Source organism: Miniopterus schreibersii (genome assembly GCF_964146895.1).
Source record: "Miniopterus schreibersii genome assembly, chromosome: 2".
Taxonomy (NCBI): domain Eukaryota; kingdom Metazoa; phylum Chordata; class Mammalia; order Chiroptera; family Miniopteridae; genus Miniopterus; species Miniopterus schreibersii.
This window is the reverse complement of record NC_138102.1, coordinates 6,426,443-6,450,167: the sequence shown is the minus strand read 5'-3', so window position 1 is coordinate 6,450,167 and position 23,725 is coordinate 6,426,443. Positions and strand designations below refer to the sequence as shown.

The 23,725-nt window shown below is 43.3% G+C and overlaps 1 protein-coding gene across 6 annotated transcripts in view; it reads right to left on the bottom strand.

Moving 5' to 3' along the window:
- Positions 1–23,725, bottom strand: part of TENM3 (teneurin transmembrane protein 3) — a 613,031-nt gene that overhangs the window by 155,692 nt on the left and 433,614 nt on the right. For all 6 annotated transcript variants that reach the window (XM_081130530.1, XM_081130532.1, XM_081130534.1 and 3 more), the window contains one exon: positions 8,211–8,448. In XM_081130530.1, coding sequence (XP_080986656.1) covers positions 8,211–8,448 — 238 coding nt within the window. The remainder of the gene's footprint in view (positions 1–8,210; positions 8,449–23,725) is intronic.

Here is a 23,725-nt window from a genome sequence, read left to right as displayed (position 1 = left end):
GAACCAGAGATTTCTAAATCTCAATGAGTCTTAAAAAGAATAAAAAAGATTAGGTAGTCTCTGAGATTAATTCCAATTCTGAAATTTGTTCTGGAATAGAGTCCCATCTTTCTCAAAAGTCATCCCACCTTCTCCGGGTCCTTGGGGACAGACTTGAGTTTTCACAGTGTGCACTGGAAGGCTCCCATAAATACCTACCGAGCAAAGGAGCGCGCCGGGGCTTTATTTTATGAAACATCACTCCCCCACCACTCTCAGATCATTCCCTCCCTGTATTATTCCTGTTATCTTTTTCTTTTTCTTTTTTTAAAAAAAATATGTCTTTATCGATTTCAGAGAGAGGAAGGGAAAGGGAGAGAGAGAGAAACATCAATGATGAGAGTCATTGATCGGCTGCCTCCTGCACGGCCCCTGCTGGGGATCGAGCCCGCAACCCAGGCACGTGCCCTGACCCAGAATCGAACCTTGACCTCCTGGTTCGTAGGGCAACGCTCAACCGCTGAGCCACGCCAGCCGGGCTCCTGTTACCTTTTTCTCAAATAAATTCTGTCTTTACTTTCTATTCTATCTCCTCTAGGATGTCACCCCAATTAAACTGATAGTAGGTGATTATTCTTACAATACAAAAACACCTATCTCCAACGCTGAAAAGGCTACTGTCCACAAAAATCAGTCCACACGCAAGTTCCTGGGAGTTGTCATTTACCTTTATAAATACTGAATCAATCATCATACTTTTAAATGTGCAGCATACGAAAGGAACAAAGAAAAGAAATTAAAGTGTCAGGACCTTTACATGACATTTCAATGAATCCTTGTAAAATCTTTGTGAAGTATTATTGAGCCCATTTTGGGGGGGGGGGGGGATAAAAACGTATGAATAATCTGCCCAAGGTTACACAGCCAGGAGGATGTTGAGATTTTAACCCAGATCTGTCTGCCCCAAATGGATGCTTTTTCTAGTTCTCCAGGACCGGAAAGAAGGGGTATTATCTTAGACTACGATGTAATTGGAACAAGATGACTTCTGGTAGAATTTTAAGTGGTTCAGAATATGAGGTGAGATGTTAAGAAATCATAAAGAGGGTCACAGCAGAATCAGAGGGGTTATCGGATAGAATTTATTAAGCTCTGTTGGTTAACTGCATGTCCGAGAATTTAATCTTAGGGGCTAAGAGAATGGTGTAGAAAACCGGCTTGAAATTAAAGAAGGAAATGAAATAGGCAAAACTATGTCAAGGCAAAATAAAGAAACGCAGGGAAAGATAAGCAGTTATCTCTGGCAGGGTACATATTAATTGGTCATGAAGCCAGAAGATGAAATTTCAGAGAGAAAAAACACACAGTTTTAAAAATGGACAAAAATTAATTCTAGGAATAGGTAAAGTCACCATGTAGCAATGATGTTAAGTAGAGATAAAACACACACGCACTGATAAAAGAGCACAGAAACATTTTCACAGACAGAGCGAGGGGTAAAAGAATTTTTAAAAATCTCACAAAACAGGTGCTGAGGAAGAGAAGTGCCCGAAACGAACAGAGCACATTCAGGAAAAGATAGGACTAAATCAGTCTTTCGCTATGACCAGAGACCTCAGCAACGGCACAGGCGGCTCTCTACTTTGATCCTGTTCAGAGAAGTGACTAGAAATGTGTTAGAAGTAGTTAAGGATTCCCTTCCCTCGGTCCTATGGAAATTAAGGTTATCACATATGAATATTTCAGAGTCCTGGTTATCCAAGACCAAACATGATCAGAGTACACAGTGTTTGCAATTTCTTAAAACTCACTCTTTAAAAAATCATTTAGGCCTACAGGGAATGATTAGTGCATACTTTCTTGGTGTTTTAATTGCTGTTAAAAACACTGGTTCACTCTGATTACACACCAGAACACTCCTACTCTACTGCATAGTGCCTTCACCATGCTCAAAAGATGCCTAAGGCTCCAAATACCTGATAGACGCAGAGGTTAACTTCTAACCGATGGGGAGACAATTCATCTATCAAGGCTTCCCTGGCTCACCCCAAACATTTACTACTTCAGTTAATCACGTTTCAAGGATATGAAGAATTGCCTTTCATGAACATTTGAAGATTTTTTTTTTTCTGCTCAAGAACAAAAGTAGCAGACTTGGGGTTCCTACAAAAAGTCACCTACTTTTTGCTGAGTGACAGGAACAGTGAAAAAACCAAGAGGTTTTATTCTTGGCTTACATAAACCATAAAGGTAAATTTGTGATTACTGTAAATGCTCCAGTTACAACAAACACTTTTCTTATCCATTGGAAAGGAGAGAGCTACTTGATGATAAAAGGAATTTGCTCAACTGTTAATCAATTAGGTTATTTTATCTTATGCAATGGTTGTTATTATTATTAGTATTATTATTTGGTCATATTTTTAAAAAATTTATGGAGCATCTACGACATGCCACGTGCTTTACTTACATTATTTCATTTAATACTTGCAATACTATTTTGAGCAGGTATTACTGCACTGAAATTGACCTGGGATTTCAACAACCTGCAGGTGATCACATAGTTTAAATGATGGGTCTAGGATTAAAAACAGGTCTGTCCGGCTTCACAGACATGCTCTTCTCATGGTGCCAATCTGTGCTTGTGTTCCCACTAGTTCTGCTGAGATTTACTCATGAATATGTATGGCAATACTGACTCCTGGGATTGACTCATTTTAATTATCAGCATAATGCCCTCTAAACAACCAGGAGGCTGCAGCATCACCACTGGTTAATAATAATCTCACATGTAAAAATGACACTTTTGCCATCACTATCTTAGCAATCCTCCCTGAATCTTTTTCTCATACTTTGTAGAATGAGGTCTCGATTCCAATGACTAGTTTTGGAAACCAAACTGTAATGCTGGTGGAGACACACCGATGCTCGTTCTTTGAGTAAATTCAGGACCAAATTTTATCTTTGTTTTGCGTTTCAGTGAATATATGGTTTACCTTTAAATCTAACATTTTACATTTGAAAAATTAAATTTGAATATTTTGAAAAAAATTGTCACTCCGTATAAGTTCAACATATGCTCCCACTTGTTTTCTTAACATTGTGAGAAGAAAATAAAAGACAAATATTTTACGTCATGTTTTAGGAATTACATGTTTTGGTGGTCGACAGAAGCTCCTTCTGTGGGGGGATGATGAAGGGTTCATATTTGCTGTGAGTTGCCAATGGAAACTGGGAGTGCGAGCTGGGGGGCGCACCTACACCTGGACTCGGCTAAGGCTGCTTTCCCACAGCCCCTCTCACGGACCCCTCCCCTATCACTTCTCTTAGGTGTAAGACAGAACGGGCTTCAAAGCAACCTTACCCTGGGGGATGAAATTCAGCAGGCTAACCCCACGCCCCTTTGTCTGGGTCGGCCTCAGCGCACGCCTGCCGTTCCAGTGTAATTTTGTCCCCAGTCCCCTTTCACTCAAACTGTCCTGGTCTGAGGATAAATTATACGGTCCCCATAGTGCACAGGCACTAAATTAGGACTTTTCCTCTCACTGAGACAACGTTTGTAAACCACCAACTGAAGTGAGCCTTAAATATAAACACCTCCTAGCAAGTCATTGCACACCGTAGCTCACTGTTCCCTTTCTTCCTGCTACTCTTTCACAGGTGCACACACATCCCTTTGCAGGCCTTCTAAAAAATACCATAAGCCATTAAAGATGAAATACTTCAAAACATCTAGGACCCAACTGGTTTTTACTACTTATGAGTGTGTAATCTTAGATGAGCTTACAGTTTTGTTGTTGTTGTTGTTTGTTTCTTTTTAACAAATGGAGATGGTGAGACTCTCAAAGATTAATTAAGAATTCCTTAGCCTAGGCCCAAGTCCAATTCTGGAGTCTGTGATCAGTAACCTGACTTGTCATTTTTGCATCTCCTTTCCATTTCCTGTAATATTCTCTTTTCCTACGGGTAAGAGGTCTTCCCAAACTTGAACGGAAGGATTAGGCCTCACACAGTAGACTTAAGTCAGCAGGTGGCCTTCCCAGGGATATTTTACTGAATATCTTCAACTGTGGGGAGTCTTACTACTTAGCACCTAAATAAAGGTATCTGGTTATCGGCACGTGGGTGGAGGTACAATTTTTCAATCGAGAAAGCTTTCCTCTGGTTACTATACGGCCACAACGGGGAGGCTGCTGCCTAGATTCTAGCTGGCCAGGGTCACTCAGACCTGATGCTCATGTGATGGTCTTGCCCTTCTCCAGAACCATTTACAGTGAAGGTTAAAGTAGGCAAAAAAAAAAAAAAGGGGGGGGAATATCAGTTTAGCAAATGATACTTCTGGTTAGATATTTTAATTTTTTTTAAAGATGTAGCCATTGATTTCCCATTAAAGCAGCCCAGGACATCTTGATATTTAAATTAAACATGCAATAATAAAAAGGTAACTTAATATGTAATTTCATACATTAATAATTAGCTAAGCATTACTGAACTACAAGGTAAAAGGCTGGGGGAACATAACTAATGAACTATCCATGCCAAAGTACACTCCATAATAAAACAAGACTTTAATAAATGTTTTATTAAATGGCTACAAACGAACCGTTTTGTTAACATCTAATAGGGAACTATAAATGAGGACCTCGCAGGCAATTAACTTCACAACTGCTGAAGGTCAGGGCTTCGCCACGAGAGTTACTGCGCTGCACCTTTAAGAGCCGCGCGACGCGGGGTCAGGCTAAGCGGTCCCTCGGCTGCCCCAGAGTCTGGTCGCAGCTATTATTATGCACCGAAGCAGCCCAAGTATAAAGTAAACAGAGGAGAAGCCACAGGCTGTCCGATGGCCTGACAGTGAATCGCAGAAAATAGAAGAAACAGGGAGCGCAAAGAAAAGGAATCATAGGGAAAATTCTACGCAGGTGCTGGAGCTCCACCGGGGCACCGACTGTTAGCTGCGGGGACCGTAATGGAGACGTGCTTATCCGCCGCACATGCTCGTGTGGCTCTGGCTGTGACGGCGGGAGACGTGAAAGTCACCCGAGACTACGGACCAAGAACTAGTCTATCTGCTGGGTAGAAACGTACAGCACACAATGATGCCGACTGTCCCCAGCAGCGGCGGATGTGAAATTCATGAGAAAGGAAATACACATTTCTAGGGGAGCAAGAGACTGCTGCTGGACAAAACTGCTTTTTTAAAAATAAATCAAAACGGCCCAGCCGGGCGTGGCTCAGCGGTTGAGCGTCGACCTGGGATCCAGGCGATCAGGGTTCGATTCCCCATCACGGCACATGCCCGGTTGTGGGCTTGATCAATGACCCTCTCATCATTGATGTTTCTGTCTCTCTCTCTCTTCCTCTCTTTCCTCTCTCTCAAATCAATAAAGATATATTTAAAAATAAAAAATAAATAAATCAAAACGAAAACTATACTAAAACAGATAGGACAAGGCAGAAACTAGTTGATGTCTTCTCTACAATTTACATAAACTGAACGTCTACACGTGACTGCAATTTTCCTGGATTGTTCTGTGTGGATATGTAACCAACTGCGATCAATACATGCTGACAGGAGAAAAGGGGAGGAGCCAAAGAGGGGAAAAAAACAGAGATTCTTAGCTACACATCAGGAATTTGATACTTTATAGCTTATCTCCTTTAAAGGGCGGTTTCAGAACAGGGAGAATCAGTAAAATGAGTGTATGTAAAAGTAGAAATAATTACCACCGATGAAACGACACAGTAGATTAAAAACTTGTTAATGGCAGACACAAGTCTAGATAAAGTTGTTAATGTAGCTGAAACTGAGCCCAAGAATCATGCTCAACAGGGAGCCTTCACCGGAAAAGGAAAAATCAATGATAAATACGATAAATACGGCTGGCTCTTCATCTCGGGGGCTCCAGCCGAGCGAGACTGTCAGCGAAGCCGCAGCTGCCCTGTGTGGGTGCCTGTGAGATTTTCACTCCTGCTAGGCTGGTGCCACCTGCACCTGCAGCCGAAATGCCACGCCTCTTGATCAGCGACAGTTTAAGGTGTGAATATTGAGAATGAAAAAAAAAAACAACCACACTACACTACAAATTAACATTTTTAAAGCATGGTGTACAATTTTCATTACTCTTTATACATATATGAGATAATATCACCTGGTAGATTTTCTACCTACGTCAATTCATAAAAGCATAAAATATAATTCCATTGACGGTTCAATAACAGTACTGCTTGGAAATGGAATTTCAAATGGTATTGCTTTGCTGTCACCCTGAGAGTGATTTCTGAGTACAGAGAAATCAGCTACAATTTCACATTCAGCTACAATGGGTTGTACTCTAAAGAGCTACTTTCTTTCCTGACTTTTTACCAACCAAAATCCATTAGTACAATATGAAGGATGTATCTTTCCCCAAAATGATTCCAGATCTCTTCTCTCTAAGACATGGCTTCAAGGAGCAGCGACTCTCCTACTGACACACACATTCTGCGGCTCCTGGGCTAGAGAATCATCCCTAAAATTAAACATGCTCCCGATGACTTAACTGGACGTACTTCATAAATATCTGTCAAAACAATTACTGTCAACTACAATGCAATTATCCACATTCAATTTGATGATTCAACTGTAAAATTACTTTTTTCCTAATAAAATGTTTCCAAGTGACAATAGTGAATCAGTGTTGATTAGCTGTTCAGTGGGTGCTAATTAATGACACTGGGTAAATTTAGCTCTGTGCTAATAACCTTGGGGGAGAAAGATCTGTACACATGACTCCACGTTAAGTGAAGAAATTTGCCCTTTGCCTCTTTTCCTGTACTTTCTAATTTCTCACGAAGAGTGTTCAATAATACCAAATAAACAACACAACTCAACTACTCTTGAACAGCACTGCAGATAAAAAGACAAGAGTACCTTGCAACCTTGTTCTCAGGTGAAGAATAAAAGAAAAGATGGCAAGATTTTCATTGCTGACAATTAACTATGAGGACCTCCTGCCAGCTCATCCTCAGGGCAAAAATGGCTTAGATCTTGCATTTAATGGCCAAAAAAAGCTCAATTCATGCACAGTGAGACCTCTGCTTCATCCAAAGGCTAACTTAAATGCTCACACCCGAGGACCAGGAAGGGGGGTGCTCCCCAGAGCAGAGCAGGGGACTGTAGGGGACATTCTCCCAGGGTGTCCAGAGTCCTCTAAGTCTGGCTTTTATGTGATGATTCTTCTCCTCTGAGTCTAATGGGAACTGAGGGCAGAGAAGAACTAAATACTCATGGGAATGCTAGGGCAACTTTGCTGCAAAGCTGCCAATAAGAGAGCAATGAGGTGGGACCCCACACTCTCTGCTTGTGCCACACGTGATGTAGCAGAGACACGGCTGTTGAGGTTCTGTCCAAAGACAGAAGGTAAACTTTTTGTACTTGGAGATATTTAATAATGAAACGGACTAGCCCTTACTGATCTGCACTTCTGTAGGAATGGGCTGTCGTCACCTGTGGGCCCATGTGTGCTGAAGTCCTCATTTGAGGAGTTCATGGAAACACCGGAGTGTGTGTGCAAAGAGCACGCAGCTGGCGAAGCCGTGGAAGAGACCCCCGAGACGAGCCGTCTCATAGAAGTGGGGGGAAATGACTTCGAATGGTTAGATTCCTAGTAGCATGACTACAACCAGAGGATGGACGTTTCAGGAAGGGCGATTTCGGATCATCATCAGGAAGGACTTCCTAACAGAACTAAGAGTGAATGGGACATCTTAGGGAAGAATGATGGAGAACAGGTCCCATCCCCCTCATACCGCAAGACACTAAAATATCCCAAAGAACAGTCACCTGACTTGTGCTAAAGTATCATCCTTGGGTGTCCATGATGAATTTACGATGTAATGGACACATCCAGTCAGTGAAAGTGGGGGTGTCTAGTACTAAGTAGATGCTACACATGTTCACTGAAGAATCACCTTTTAAATCTATCCTGTTCTAAACACGTGTGATGATTTGTACACAAGGAAAAAAAAAAACAGTAGTAAGGGAAAGTACATTAACCCAGCAATAAAAAAAATTACCAATAACCTGGAAACAGTCTCAGAAAAGACTAAACAGTACATATGTTTGATAAATTTCTCTTAGTGAGAAAAGGGTTGGGCATGTTTATCTTAAAATGCTGTCGACCACCATAGACTCTGCATTCTCCCGGTGACCCGGATAATGAGGGGATCCCAGAGCCCCAGGGAGGAGTTACCTGCTCTCCAGTGGTACATTACTGCCAAGGACCCAGCTGTCCTGCAGCTGGACGGACTCGGGTGTGGTTTGCAGCTCGGCGGGCAAAGCAGCCGGCGGGGCCGGACTCTGGTTCCTCCTATTGGTCAGGGAGTTTCTATTGAGAGAAGTGATGGATGGGTGATGCTGGGCGGAGTGCGGCTTGTGGGAAGGCGGCAGGGGCTGCAGGGTGGACTGGCCTTGGTTGTTTGCAGGTTGCTCTGAAAACAGAAAAGAAAACTCATTATATACTTGTGCATCCACACCCACATACTACCGATTTCTTAGGGATCCGCTGCACCTGAATTAGAATAAAAAACTGCATATAAATCTGCAACCTAATAAATTTCCATACTATTCTATTAAGCGAGTGTTCAGTGACATTCTCTAAGAGCAAATTTACCCTTGATACACAAAGTTCTAATTAATATACAACAGATGGCAAAATTGCCTTTGGTTTTAATTTGTTGCAGATTTTTTTTTTTTTTTCATCTGGCTTTATTAACACCTACAGAAAACAGCATCTGACAGCTCCCCGAATGCGCCTTTATTTTTCAGCTTTTTTTAAACAAACCAACCCTGAAATTAAATGGGTAGTTTCGGTAGAACATGCAGGTTTTCGAAACGCATATAATCCCAACAATTATTTAATAGAGTTTTTTTTAAAGCTTTATTTAACTGCAATAAATTATTACAAGCTAGCTGCTGAACAGCAGTCGACGACTCCAGTTTGGTGCATGCCAAAGGCGGCAGATCTGCCCCACAATCCACTAATAGACGCTAAGTATTCTCCAGCCGAAGGTCACTCTGTGAAGCAGATGTTGTTTCATGGATATTTAACAGACTGAATCACATCTGATTACGACGTCAGAAGGCTCATAGACTTAATGACTGTTACAGCCATTAGAACACACACAGAACAGATTCGCCAACTTCACGGCAAGCAGTAGAACCGCATTCTGGAGCAAGTCTTAGGTGACCAGAGCAGCTTGTGCCTCTGTGTCAGTGTCCAGACATTTTGTCCTAAACCAGAATCATAAAGGATCCGGCAACTTCCAAATAGAAACACAGCGCTAGATTGTAACCGGGAAAGAATCCCCTAAAGCTAAGAAGTCATAAGTTAAAGTTCACAAACTCTGAGACCTACTTTTCAATCTCATTACCTAGCTTCGGAAGTGCTAGAATTCACAAATACTACATTTTAGCAAACAGACAGATGATTCCTTAATTTAATGCTAAACTTATTATGGTTCCACACACAAAGATGTCAAATTTTTTTTTTTTTTTTTTTACTAAATGTAGTTCAAAGGGCAATATGATTTTAAAGTGATGTATTAAACATGCTATTAATATAAATGCTCATATTAAAAGAGACTAGGAAACACAGGGACTACCTTTCATCTACAATGCGAACTCCAGCAGTGATTAAGCCAAATAATACAGTCAAAGACTGTAATTCTGGTTGCACGAAATGAAGACATGATATGTAATAGTTTAAATACATATTATCAAACCTCTTTACAGCGTACAACAATTAAAATAACTCCTTCTGTAGCATATAATATCAGTAATTACTGCATGTTCCTATTGGTCTTTAGTAACCCACATCGTATCATTTAACAACTAGTAATTTCTTACTCTTGAAAAAACGAACAAAAGTCTGAAAAACATACAAACAGTGGCTTCCTTGCCCAGTCTCTATTCTTGAAGATCCTCATACTAGGAACTAGGGAAATCTTTCCCAGTCCACTGCTTTGGTGCTCATGAAAAATTATGTGTCTAAGTCTCAGTTAAATTGAAATTAGCCTTTGGGGGAATGGCAGAGTTAAAATAGCACATAGTTTTAATGGTGTTAGAAAAAATGAAACCAACAGTTTAAAATTCAGAGAAGATTTGTTATTCAGGTGCATATAGTAATCAATTAGCTGCACCTTCCCCAGCATCCTGCATACAGTTAGAATTTCTGTGGGCGTCGTTAGGGAACCTTTTAAAAAGCTGCCTATTGGATGTAGAATGAGCTACAGTTACCAGGGCCCAGACTAGGTTGGTGTCTATGGAATGGAAACAGAAGCACTTCAAGGTAAAAAGTCCTAAGATTGTGTCTCAAAAGAAGAGGGTTGGGTCAGATGACTTCATGTTTTTAAGCATGCCTCCATGAAAGAGTGGTATTATATAATAAATAATTTATTCTATATATCATATAGAGAATATATAATTTATACTATATAATTCTATATATATTCTATGTATGCTATACTGAATAAATTATATATTAGATATTATACTATGTCGAGGAAAGAGCAGCGTAATAGAAGTCACAATACCACATTTAATTCCCAACTCTGGTCAGGCATCATGAGAGGGAGCCTCGGTTTTCTCATCTGTAATATGCAAGTCACATTGCCCCATCTAGCTATTAGTGCAATCTAAGGATTCACTGAAATGCACTCATTCATTCATTTATTCACTCAGTCATCCCACAAACATTTACCAGGCCTCTAGGTTCCAAGGGTATGCCGTCATAACAGGTGAAAGCACTGTGTAAATGGTCAAGCACTATGGACATTAAGACTGTTACTGAAATTTCAATGACTTTAAGATACATTGTCATTACATATTTCAATATGTTGAATTTAAGATTCTTAAACTTAAAGCAAATAAAAATATAAACAGTGGGGAAAAGCTTCCATGTAAGGTTTCAAACATCATGCTACTATGGCTTTCTCTAGGTTCACTCGTTCATTCAGCAAGTATGGGCTGAGACGGTATGGTGTACAAGGCATTGCGCAAAGATCCATGCTCTTTCCAGCTGTCTGTCCAGGCTGTCTTAGCACAGTGTGTTCTGTCTGCTGGGACCTCCTATGATTTGCCTAAATAATCAGGAGAACTACTGATGAAACACATCCAGATAACAGAAGCTACGGGTAATCTGAAATTTGATGGAACAGAGTAAGGGCAGAGTAGATGAGTCGAATGGCCAGAACTTTAACTTCTGCAGCAGGCCTGAGGACTCGGCTGTAAGTCAACACTAGCTCTAGACATTCGGACTCACAGGACATAAAACTAGTGGGGAATGTATTTATCTATGCCAACTTATTCAGGATAATAGGATAAAATAAAATTAAACGTCATAACAGAAACTGGAAGTGGGAAAGGTAAGATAAAGCCTGATGCGAGGCTAGTGGATAGAATGACTGCTGTATAGTTCTACATATTTTTAAAGTAGGATACAAATCTCGTCCTAAATGATCTAGTTGCCAAAAGTTTGCTTAGAAAAGTGTAACTTGCTGGCACTGACAACAGAGAGAGAATTTGCTTTTAAATCCTCACAGGAAGAACAACTGAGTCCAGGGGAAGTTTTATGGCCAAGGTTCAAAACTGACGCAAGGAAACAGAAAGCAGGGGCTAGACTTGGAGACCAACCCCTAGATCTAACACAGGTGGGCAAATCCACACCAAACAACCAAAACATCATCTGCACCCTTCACCTGAAGCTAATCCATGGATACAGGCTTTGCAATGACCTGATGAAAAAAATAATGACCTAGTAATAGATGGGACGAGTAGACCTGGCAGAGTCACCAGGTTTAATGTTCCTGCAACATAGCTCTCAATAGGTCACTTCGCTCCTGGAAACGCCAATGGCTTCCTCAAGCCTGTAACATATACAGTGAACCCCACAGGTGACTGTGGTACTTGTCTAAAGATAGCCCCCAAATATTTTTGCAAATGTTTCCCCATGAATCCTCATGTATCTTCGCCCGAGTCAAGCCTGCCGTCCCCACTGTATCTCCGTCACCTGTCCACTCACGCTTACCTGCTTCTCAGCAGAAAGACATTTCCTTCATCTTTCTATACCCAAATCCTATCAATTTTAAGCTCTAAGAAAGATGTCGCCCCTTCGGTTCTCTTTGAGTAGAAGTCAGTTATTTCTTCTCTGAGTCTTATTTTATCTGTGCCCTTTCCTAATGGCTCTCTTCACTTTCCTCTCTGCATTAAAACTGATCTTATAGGTCTCATGTCGCCTGTTAGAGTCTCCATGGGCCAGCTTCATGACGAATTCACTTTTGAACCCCCTAAAGACCACACAGGATAGTCACTCAATAAATATTTGTTGACTGAATGGCAGTTTGTGAAGAGGTGAATGAAGAGAGGTTAAAGGGGTAAAAACTGGAGCCTGCCCACGATGCCTTTAATTGTAAGGTAACTGCAAACATTTCCCCAACTAAATTCTTAGATGCTGAAAAGCAGAGGCTCTAACCTGAGTTTCCCTGGATTTTTCATTCCCTTCACGAAGCCTTGTACTTAAAAGACGCCTAGAAATGTGCCGAATGATAGGACATATCTATGCAATAATAGCACCTTGGGGGGTGTCATCTCATCCAGGCTGGGTACCATGTCCCTCACCCCAGAAATTGGATTTGAGGAATACATTGGAACCATGACAGATGCGCCAATATTTAAAATCTACCTTCTTCGAAGATGTGAAAATAATGGAAAGAGTATATAAAATACATAGTTTTAAATATAGGAAACAAGATGGCGGCGGAGGTGACAGCTGCACCCGCAGACTCGCGCAACCACATCAAAATTACAACTAAGATACAGAACCACCATCCCTCAGAGCCTCCTGAAATCCAGCTGAACAGAAGCCCCAAAACCAGGGAGCTGAAGGAGCATCGAGAGCGGTAGGAGGGGAGGAGACGCGGGCAGATGGGGGCTGGATCCCGGAGACATGGCCACGGGTGAAACCCGGGAGGGAATCTCGGTGGCGGAGGTTTCCCGGAGGAGGGAGGGGTCCCAGCCCCACAGCAGACCCCAGCCCAGGGCTCCAGGGCAGGGAAGAGATGTCCCCGCAACTCCGGGCTGTGAAACCAGCGGGGAACTGTCCCTGAGGGTCGCGGAGGCCGCGGGAGCCCCAGCAGCTCCTCTAAAGGGCCCGGCACGGACTCACTCGGACGCTCCCTCTGAGCCCAGCGCCGGGCAGCAGCCTGAGAGGACCCGGGACACTCGGGGGGGAACTGACCTGCCTGAGATCCGGGCGAGAGGCGGAGGGCGGCTTCCTCCCGGGCAGAAGGGCTGGCGGAGGCCATGGCTCCTGTGGCGAGTCCTCCCCGCACACAGCCGGCGGGCTGGCGCCATGTTTGAGTTGCCAGCACCTGACTCCCACCTTTGGCCCCGCCCCGTGACTCCCGGAGGCCCCGCCCCTCCCCACCTGCAGCTCATCCAGGCCATTTCCAGGGGCTTTTCTGTGCAAGTGGCCTCTCCAGCCTCATGCTTAGGACTTTCCTAAAATCTCTCAAACAAGCAGCAGCTGCCCAAACGGCTTGATAAGTTGCCCCAGGCCTGGCACTAGCAGAAGCCTGCACTGGCTCATAGCTGGGCCTCTACTGGGCACCGCCAAGCCCAGTACAAGTAGCAGCCAGCTACGGTTTGCTGAGTAGCTCATGCTGGGTGGCCCTGGGCAAGGCACTGGCACAGGCTGACTTTGCACCTCCCCGGAGGCCCCAGAGACAGTGCACCTGGTGGGCAGACTCGACCACCCTGGATTACAACCCTACCACATCCACGAGTGATACACTCAGGGGCACACTTGGTGAAAACCAAAGCCCCACTGAAGTAAATCCTGCTCCATAGGGGTGTCTCCAGCACAGCAGCTCTTTGGCTGCAGTTGCAGCTGGTCCTCACAGCTGATTGGCCTGGGGGTCAGTTCCTCCCAGTGATGCCAACAGCAACCAAGTCTCAACTACAACAGGACAGTGCACACAGCCCACACAGGAGCACCTAGAAGGCACAGCTCACGTGACTGGGGAGGCTGAGCCACTGGACTCTACAGGACACCTACTACACAAAGCCACTCTACAAATTCCGGGAGACATAGCAGCTCTACCTAATACATAGAAACAAACACCTGGAAGCTGACAAAATGTGGAGGCGAAGAAACATGTCACAAAGGAAAGAACAGAAAAAAATCTCTAGAAAAGGAACTAAATGAAATAGAACCAAGCAAGCTAACAGATACAGAGTTCAGAATTTTGTTTATAAGGATGCTCAACCATATTAGTAATAGCATTATGAAAACAACTGAGACCATTGATGACCTAATAAAATACCTATCAGAAATGAAGGCTACACAAACTGAAATGAAGAATAATTTACAGGAAATCAACAGTAGAGTAGAGGGTGCTGAGAATCAAATCATCAATCTGGAACATGAGGAAACAAAAAACACCCAACCAGAAGAGCATAAAGAAAAAAGAATCCAGAAATATGAAGATAGTATGAGCAGCCTCTGGGACAACTTCAAGAGGCCCAACATTCGTATTATTGGAAGGCAAGAAGGGTAAGAAAGAACAAGAAATTGAAAACCTATTTGAAAAAAATAATGACAGAAAACTTCCCCTACCTGGGGAAAGAAATCGACTTACAAGTCCAGGAAGCACAGAGGGTTCCAAACAAGAGGAACCCAAATAGGCCCACAGCAAGACACATCATCATTAAAATGCCAAAGGTTAAAGACAAAGAGAGAATCTTAAAAGCAGCAAGAGAAAAGCAGTTAGTTACCTACAAGGGAGCACACATACAACTGTCAGCTGATTTCCCAACAGAAACTTTGCAGGCCAGAAGGGAGTAGCAAGAAATTTTCAAAGTGATGAAAAACATGGAACTACAACCAAGATTGCTCTACCCAGCAAAGCTATCATTTAGAACTGAAGGTCAGATAAAGAGCTTCTCAGACAAGGAAAAGGTAAAGGGGTTCATCACCACCAGACCAGCATTACAGGAAATGTTGAAGGGTCTTCTTTAAGAAGAAGCTAATGAACAAAGGAAATAGATCCAGAGACATTGACGCATGCAACAGATGATCATATTTCAGAGGCAAGAGGAAAGGGGGGTGGAGGGTGGGAAGAGATTAACCAAAGAAGTGATATGCATATATGCATAACCCACGGACACAGTCAATAACGGGGTGAAGGCCTAGGGAGGGGGTGGGAGCGAGGTGGAGGGGGTCAATTGGGGAGGAAAAATGGGACACCTGTAATACTCTCAACAATAAAGATAAATTAAAAATAAATAAATAAAATAAGTATTAAGTTATCTTAAAAAAGTATAATTATATAAGATATGAGGTAATGTATAAGGTATATATTATTAGTTATCAAATAAAGTATGTTTTTAAAGCTTATGATTAGAAATGCTCCAAATTAAATATTTAAGAAAAGGTATAGGTTCTTTTTTCAAAATATTCTTCCCTTTTTTAAAAGAAGTATTTTGGCACTATGCTTCGTAGAAATTATGCATATACCAGTGCCGTTACTCAGCTCACTTTGTCTTTTTTTTTTGCAAGCTCCTACCGCTCATATAACTTTCACGGCAGCCTAACAGTTGCTTGTTTTTATTTGGTAAATTGAACAAAAATTATAGATGATTAAAAAATTCATGTTATATTAATTAAATATCAGATAGAGAAGATATTGGTCATTTTACTCAGCCCTCTACCACCAAACAATGTAGCTCTTCAACAGTGTCATTCAGGGCCGTCCCTCACCCTCTCAGCATGGGCTACTAACTTGGGGCACGGTACACACCTAATAAGGTGTGTCGGCCCATAGACCACAAAAGGGCTATCTGCTAATGGGGTCGATTCCAGTTTAAGCCACTTATAAAACCCCAATTCCTAGCAGAGGAGGGACATATTCACTGACTGCAGGGGGAAAAAAGAAACTTTGACACTTTCCCTAACAAGTCCGCTGTTATGAATCAGGGAGGCGAGAGGTGTCATGCAGAAAAATGACAATAAATATGACATGTATTTTCGTGGGATGTGTATTTTCCAGTGGGGTATTTTCTTGAGTCAGTTCCCTGTCTCCCCAGCTTCATTTATTTCATTGTGCTTATTTTAAGGAGGTCATAGATACAGTGCCTGACACACAGAAGTGCTAACTGGAAACTTACTAATGGTGGGAAGAAATCACTCCCTCCAGGGTGGCACATCATGAGGGAAACAAAGGACCCGAAGAGCCTTGGTAGCAACTAAGACCATAACCATAGGAAGTAAGAACACAATCATGTATGTCTGATGAGAAAATGTTTTTCCTTTAACAGGTAAGAAAACAAGAATCAGAAAGGTCAAAGGAATAAAAAATAAACCAATATTCTGCCAATTCCTACAGAAGAGGGATCTGATCTCATGGTCCTGAGGTTAGTCTGAGTCTCTCCCATCTGGAATGACTGTAGGATCATGTCTAGAAATTAAAAAAAAGGATGCCTGATTTGTTTGTTTTTGTTAAAAAAAATGTCTTTATTGATTTGAGAGAGAGGAAGGGGGAGGGAGAGAGAGAAACGTCAATGATTAGAGAGTCATGGATGAGCTGCCTCCTGCACACCCCCACCAGGGATCGAGCCGGCAACGCGGGCATGTGCCCTGACCTGGAATCAAGCTGCGATCTCCTGGATCCTAGGCCAATGCTCAACCACTGAGCCACGCCCGGCCAGACGGATACCTGGTTTTCGAACATCTCTGGGCATATTGCTGGTTTGAATTTTTTGAATTAAAGGCGACCACTGCAGCTTCCAGACAGCTGTGTGTGTGGAAGGCAGCTCCAGCTCCTGCCTGATCCACAGCCCTGGGCTGCGGTCTCGGGTCTCAGGGGAGCAGAGTGGAAATGGACTTTCAAACTGGAAGCAGGGAGAGAAAATGACACCTGCTGGGAGATGAGACTATCTTCCTGTGAGTTTGTGTGCGGAGCTTCTGTTCTGCAGGGGGGCTGACAGGTGAGTGTGAGATGAGAGGCAGGAGGAGCAGGGGGCTGGCACCTGCTTGGAGCAGGGTGTCACCACAGCTACCCCAGGGCTTTGTCCCACCCCCTTCCTTCCTCCTCTCCCCTCCCTGGATCTCAGTGGTGAGCTGGCTGCAGATGTCCCCAGGTAGAGCTACTCCCATTAGGAAGGGAGAGCACAGCTAGGGGCCCCTACCTGCTGCTTTCAAATGGCTGTTTGCAGTTGGAGTCAAGTCTGCCCACCAAAGACAGAGGGGGGTAGGGGATGGGGAGAGGGGGCTGGAGGGAGGGCCAGTGGGGAGAGGAAAGGGGGAGGGGAGAGGAACACAAAAGAACAAAAACATTTTTAACGCAATCAAACTGAGAAAAAATTCACCTGCCTACTGCTTGCTCTCTCTTGCAGACTAACAGCAGCAAGGGAACTATAGGAATAAACTCAGTCCCAGAACCAGACACTGAGAAGGAGCCACGCCCACCGGCAATAGTGATAGCCAGAGGGGCTCAGGCCTTTCTTTCCTATCATGACACTGACTCATCCTTACCTCCCTTCCTGGAGTCCTCCTGCCTCCAACAAAATTTAAGTTCTTCTTCAACGAGTCCGTTTCTTAAAACACGTCACCAAACAAAACATATAAAACTCTTTGTGTTGTGTGTTTTATTACCAAATTAGTTTTGTGAACCCTGAGAACGAAGACACCTAGTAAGAAAGGCTCCTGGTGACTAACTGGGCTCACATTTTTTTAAAAATACAGAGCCCAGCGGCCACTTCTGCAGAGGGGCCTCGCACAAACTGCAGGTCGGGAAGAAGCCTGTGCCGGCGGCCTGCCTGCCCCGTTTCTCCCACCTCGGGCAGCCCCTACATATAGGAGTCCCCGGAATCCTGTTTTAACCAACAGGACTGAGGTTGTTCCCACCCAGTCAGAGCAGCGAAGTTCCCAACAAGAGTGGCTCCATTCGGACCAATCAGGACAGTGCCCTTTGGACCAGTCGGACTTTGACAATTTGGAGTCCCCACCTGCACGAGGACAGCCCGATCAAGGATGAGCGGTGGGGACTCCTGTCCACATAAGCCAGCTCCCCTGGCTTTGGAAACCCACTTTTCACTGAAGACTGAGCCCCTGGCTGACCTGGTCCACCTAAGGTTCTCACCTCACGAAGTGCAGAGCAAGCAGCAGGACAGAGCCATCTGGCCGCAGGGGGCCCGGCCCCAGGGCTTCGTCACAGCCCTGCAGTTCCACAGCCGCGCTGTATCATAACGGAGCTGTTTTGCACTGAATAAAGTTTCTTTCTTCATCCCGCCCCAAAATGGCAAGATTCCTGTTGCCTCTGAATTGACCCTAATGACCACTGGTTAACAGTTTTAACTATAGTGACCAGAACTTACAGCGGATCTTCTCAGTGTACAAGGACCAAATCACAGCGTTTGATTTTGAAAATCTCAATCTAATTTTGGATTTCACTTAATCTTTTGTTCCACTATCAACTAAGCAGTGTTAAGGAGGAAGTTGCTTTCCTTGCTTTTCTAATGATAAATTCAGGTAACTACACCCCTTTCCTCTGGTTACCTTTCAGGATCTATTAGGAAGGATGTATTATAAATTCAAAAAATTTTATGACACCGAAAATAGTAAATTATATATAACAATGTCTCATTTGCAGACATTTAGTTGTCATTACTTCCCTATAAAGAAAAAAATTAAGTAGCAAGAATTTTCCTTAGAGACGGAAAATCTAAGTTAAGGAAATACTTGATTTTAGTACGACTGCAACTCCGTGGAGCAAAAAATGTAGACATTCAGGGTGCTTTGTGCTTTCCTCCTTTCCTACGTGCCCTTCCAGATACTATGTTAATCAGACAGCCACCTAAAATGGTGTAGCTGAAATTGGAAAAGAAAGGCCTCACCTCACTGAGAAATTACTTTCACATAAATTTATTCCTCTGGTTCATGAGTTTCCAAGTGTTTGAAGATGAACTGTCCATTTATTTTTTAAATTTTTTATTTATTTTAAATATATCTTTATTGATTTCAGAGAGAGGAAAGGAGAGGGAGAGAGAGATAGAAACATCAATGATGAGAGAGCCACTGATCAAGCCCACAACTCGGGCATGTGCCCTGACTGGGAATCGAACCCCGATCGCCTGGATCCTAGGTCGACGCCCAACCGCTGAGACACGCCCGGCCGGGCCCTGAACTGTCCATTTATGCACCTCTACAGATCTCTGGTTAAAATATGGCACTGTGTAAAAATTTTCACCACAAATTATGTCACAAGCATTCCAGATAGTTGCATGCAAATCAAATGAAAATTTTTAAAAATGTGCTTTAAAAACCAGAGAATCCTGTGTTAGTAAATAATAATGTTCTTATCACCATCATGAAACGATTGTAAGGCTATTTATATAAAGACATCTGAGTATGAAAAACCTTAGAGAAAAAATAAGATGTACAAGGAAGACTTGTATTGACCAGTGGACATGATTCAAGTGAGCACAGGTAACTTATTTAACGACACGTACTGAGTTGTGAGAATTTGGTTCAGTTTCTCCAGAGTCATTCTTTGAATGAAGATTAGATGAAATCATCAAAGCCCAGTCTTTAAATCTTTGCCTTCTCTTTTTAGTTCGAGAGTCCACTGTACTTTTTATTTCAAGCAATGTTACTAGGTTACCTAGGTTACTTGTCAACTCCTTGCTATAAAACACCCAGAATGGCTGGGTAAAATAAATAGCTTTCAGATTACTTCATTTAGTGTATCTATTGAATGTCTAACATTTGCCAGGCTCTGTTCCAGGCACTGAGGATGCAGCAGTGAACAACACAACCAACAATCTCAGCCCAACAGTGCAACTTACACTTTACATGAATAGAACTGAACTGGGAAGAAAGGATTGGCCAGAAACACAGGGGAGAGAAAAAGTGTTGAGAGCATGTGAGCTGACGCTGTAGCTGCCCTAAGGAGATCTGCCATTTAATGTACAGGGATGAAATGAGAGAGAATGCCTCAATGGTTATAGAGACCTGTACATAAATTCTGGACCCCTGACGTGCTATACCCTCTAAGAGTAGACTTAAAAATTCTTCTCACTGCACATGGAATAATAAGGAATCTTGCTGTGTTGTCTTAAGCTCTGGATGGGGAACAAAACAACTCCTGAAAATTTTAACCACTGGCCTCGGCTTCCTTGGGAAGTATGAGGCTGAAACTTATACTCTCTACAGAGTTCTGCAAGCCCAAGCCAAGCAACTAAGATAAAAGGAGGTTGGTCCTGAGTTAGCAATGCTCCTTCCTGGGAACCTGGCAGAAGCAAACGCAAATCTTCTTTAAAAGACTGTGTTGAACCCAAGTCACATAGGGTTTCAACAGATAAATCTCTGCTTTCAGTGAATTTACAATCTAAAATTACAAAGTTTAGAGGAAGCAACCCACACTGAGCCAAATGCTACACACAAAATAAACAGCAGGAATTTTTATCTAATCACATAAAACTGTAATTAAGGAATTTAAAAAAATAAAAAAATAAGAATAAGATATTAAGAAAAATATGAGGCAGTTTTAAAAGAAGTAAAATGTGTACCATATGAAAAATGCAGCCACTGAAATTATTATTTTTGGGGGGGTGGTAGGTGTTCCTCCCCCCAGAACCATTTATCCCCTCTATGACCTTTTCCACCATGTCCATGAGTTCTTTCTCTCTCTCTCTCTCTCTTTTGAAATTAGAAACGTATTAGATGGTTTAAATAGTACATTAGACACAGCTGTAGAGAGGACCAGTAAATGGGAAAACAGATCTAAGACACTCAGGTGGCATCAGAAAGATCAAGCATGGTTAAATATGCAAGAGTAGTTCAAAGACAAAAAAGGTAATGAGAAAGCTCAATACACAAGCAGTAACAGTTCCAGGAAGCAAGAAGAATGTATTCTTTAGAGCTACTAACACATCTTTCTTCAAAGTTCTCAATACCATGTTTATAGATGTGAAATTATATGGAACATGAACTTACTCATCTCTTTCTCAGTTCATATGAATTGTCTCTGCTTTTCTTTTTTGTTACTGGTAACAGCTGCTTTGCTTGTTTTATTTAAAAGGTGACTTCTCTTGAATGCAATAAGTTCTCTTGGGAGATTTTCTGGCTTCTACATGGCTGCTGCTCAAAAGTGTGTAATCGTAAATGTCAATTTCAGTGGGTGGAATAAATGTAAATGTACCTTTGCTTGTTAAAGAAGTTCATCTTCTACTGTGTGTAACGCGAGCAATGCCACAAACCCATTATCCTCTATTGAAATTCTTGGTTTTGCCTAATTATTTCTTACTGAAACATGCCTAAAACTCATCTATTATACATGCAAACAAACTGAATAAAATACCTTTACAATGTTTCAGTGTGTGTTTCAGGATATTCTTCTACCCATTTAAAAATATTTTACCTGACAGAGTAAGCAAGAAAGGAAGAAGCTGTCCCAACCTTGACGATAAAAAATTGCTGACACGTGACCATTAAACACTTTTCTCTCCTCTCTCGTTACCTAATGAACACTTGATTTTTGTGCAGTTAAATTTTACTAACTTCAAATGGAACATATGATATGATACAAATGAAGCACACAGTTGACTATGGATAAGGGTAAACTGAAGGGCAACTAAAAGCTATTCCTCTGTGACAAGTGGCTTATAAAGAGTAAGAAAAGCAAACTGAATATTCCACATCACGCAGAGTTCTCAAGCTTTTCAGGTAGCAGGTTCCTATCACAAAGCAAACGTCGGATAGAAAAGAAAGTGCTAGAGAAGGAGACATAGGGTTGAGCACTTACTTTACCCAAACGTAACCACATACAAATCAATGAATTCAGGGCCTTTAGAATTCTCTTTAGTTTACATAATACATAACATTTTCTTCAAATACTGGGTCATAAATATTAAAAAATAAGATAATTAAAAACTAATCATATTATCTTAAGTTATACATAAAAACATTTAAGGGACAAAAAGTAAAAACATTACTGTAAGTATAAATACTATGAAAACTCCCCTATATTAACTCATGCCATAAATACCCTAAAATATTACTTAGATTATCAATATTAAAAACCCTCTAGGGAGAAACAAGACGGCGGGTAGGTAGCAGCTGCGCCCGCCGCCTCCTGCAGCCACATCAAAAGTACAACTGAAACACAGAACCACCATCGCTCAGAGCCTCCTGAGATCCGGCTGAACAGAAGCCCCGCAACCAGGGAGCTGAAGCAGCACCGAGACCGTAGGAGGGGCGGAGACGTGGGCGGGTTGGGGCTGGATCCCGGAGACGAGGCCGCGGGCCCACCCCCGGTGCCACAGGTAAACCGAAGGGAATCTCGGCGGCGGGGGTTTCCCGGAGGAGGGAGGCGTCCCAGCCCACAGCAGGCCCCAGCCCAGGGCTCCAGGGCCGGGAAGAGACGTCCCCAAAACCCTGGGCTATGAAAACCAGCGGGGACTGTGGCTGAGGGTCACGGTTAAAGGGCCCGGCACGGACTCACTCGGACGCTCCCTCTGAGCCCAGCGCCGGGCAGCGGCCTGAAAGGACCCGGGACACTCGGGAGGAACTAACCTGCCTGAGATCCGGGCGAGAGGTGGAGGGGCGGCTTCCTCCCAGGCAGAAGGGCTGGCGGAGGCCATGGCTCCTTTGTCGAGTCCTCCCCGCACTCAGCCGGCAGGCAGGCGCCATATTTGAGTCACCAGGACCTGACTCACACCCTTGGCCCCGCCCCGTGATTCCCGGAGGCCCCGCCCCTCCACCTGCAGCTCATCCAGGCCATTTCCAGGGGCTTTTCTGTGCACGTGGCCTCTCGAGCCTCATGCTTAGGACTTTCCTAAAATCTCTCAAACAAGCAGCAGCGGGCCCCATTCGGCTTGATAAGTGGCCCCAGGCCTGGCACTAGCGGCAGCTGCACTGGCTCATAGCTGGGCCTCTCCTGACACCTGCAAGCCCAGCACAAGTAGCAGCCAACTACGGTTTGCTGTGTAGCTCATGCTGGGTGGCCCTGGGCAAGGCACTGGCACAGGCTGACTTTGCACCTCCCGGGAGGCCCCACAGACAGTGCACTTGGTGGTCAGACTCGACCACCCTGGATCACAACCCTACCACATCCACGAGTGACACACTCAGGGGCACACTTGGTGAACACCAAAGCTCCACTGAAGTAAATCCTGCTCCATAGGGGTGTCTCCAGCACAGCAGCTCTTTGGCTGTAGCTGCAGCTGGTCCTCACAGCCGACTGGCCTGGGGGTCAATTCCTCCCATGGACGCCAATAGCCACCAAGGCTCAACTACAACAGGACAGTGCACACAGCCCACACAGGGGAGCACCAAGAAGGCCCAGCTCAGGTGACTCGGGAGGCTGAGCCACTGGGCCCTACAGGACACCTACTACACAAAGCCACTCTACCAATTCCAGGAGACACAGCAGCTCTACCTCATACATAGAAACAAACACCTGGAAGCAGCCAAAATGTGGAGGCAAGGAAACATGTCACAAAGGAAAGAACAGAAGAAATCTCTAGAAGAGGAACTAAATGAAATAGAACCAAGCGAGCTAACAGATACAGAGTTCAGAATTTTGTTTATAAGGATGTTTAAGCAGACTATTAGGGAAACAACTGAGAAAATCGATAACATAATAAAGTACCATTTTGAAATGAAGGCTACACAAACTGAAATGAAGAATAATTTACAGGGAATCAACA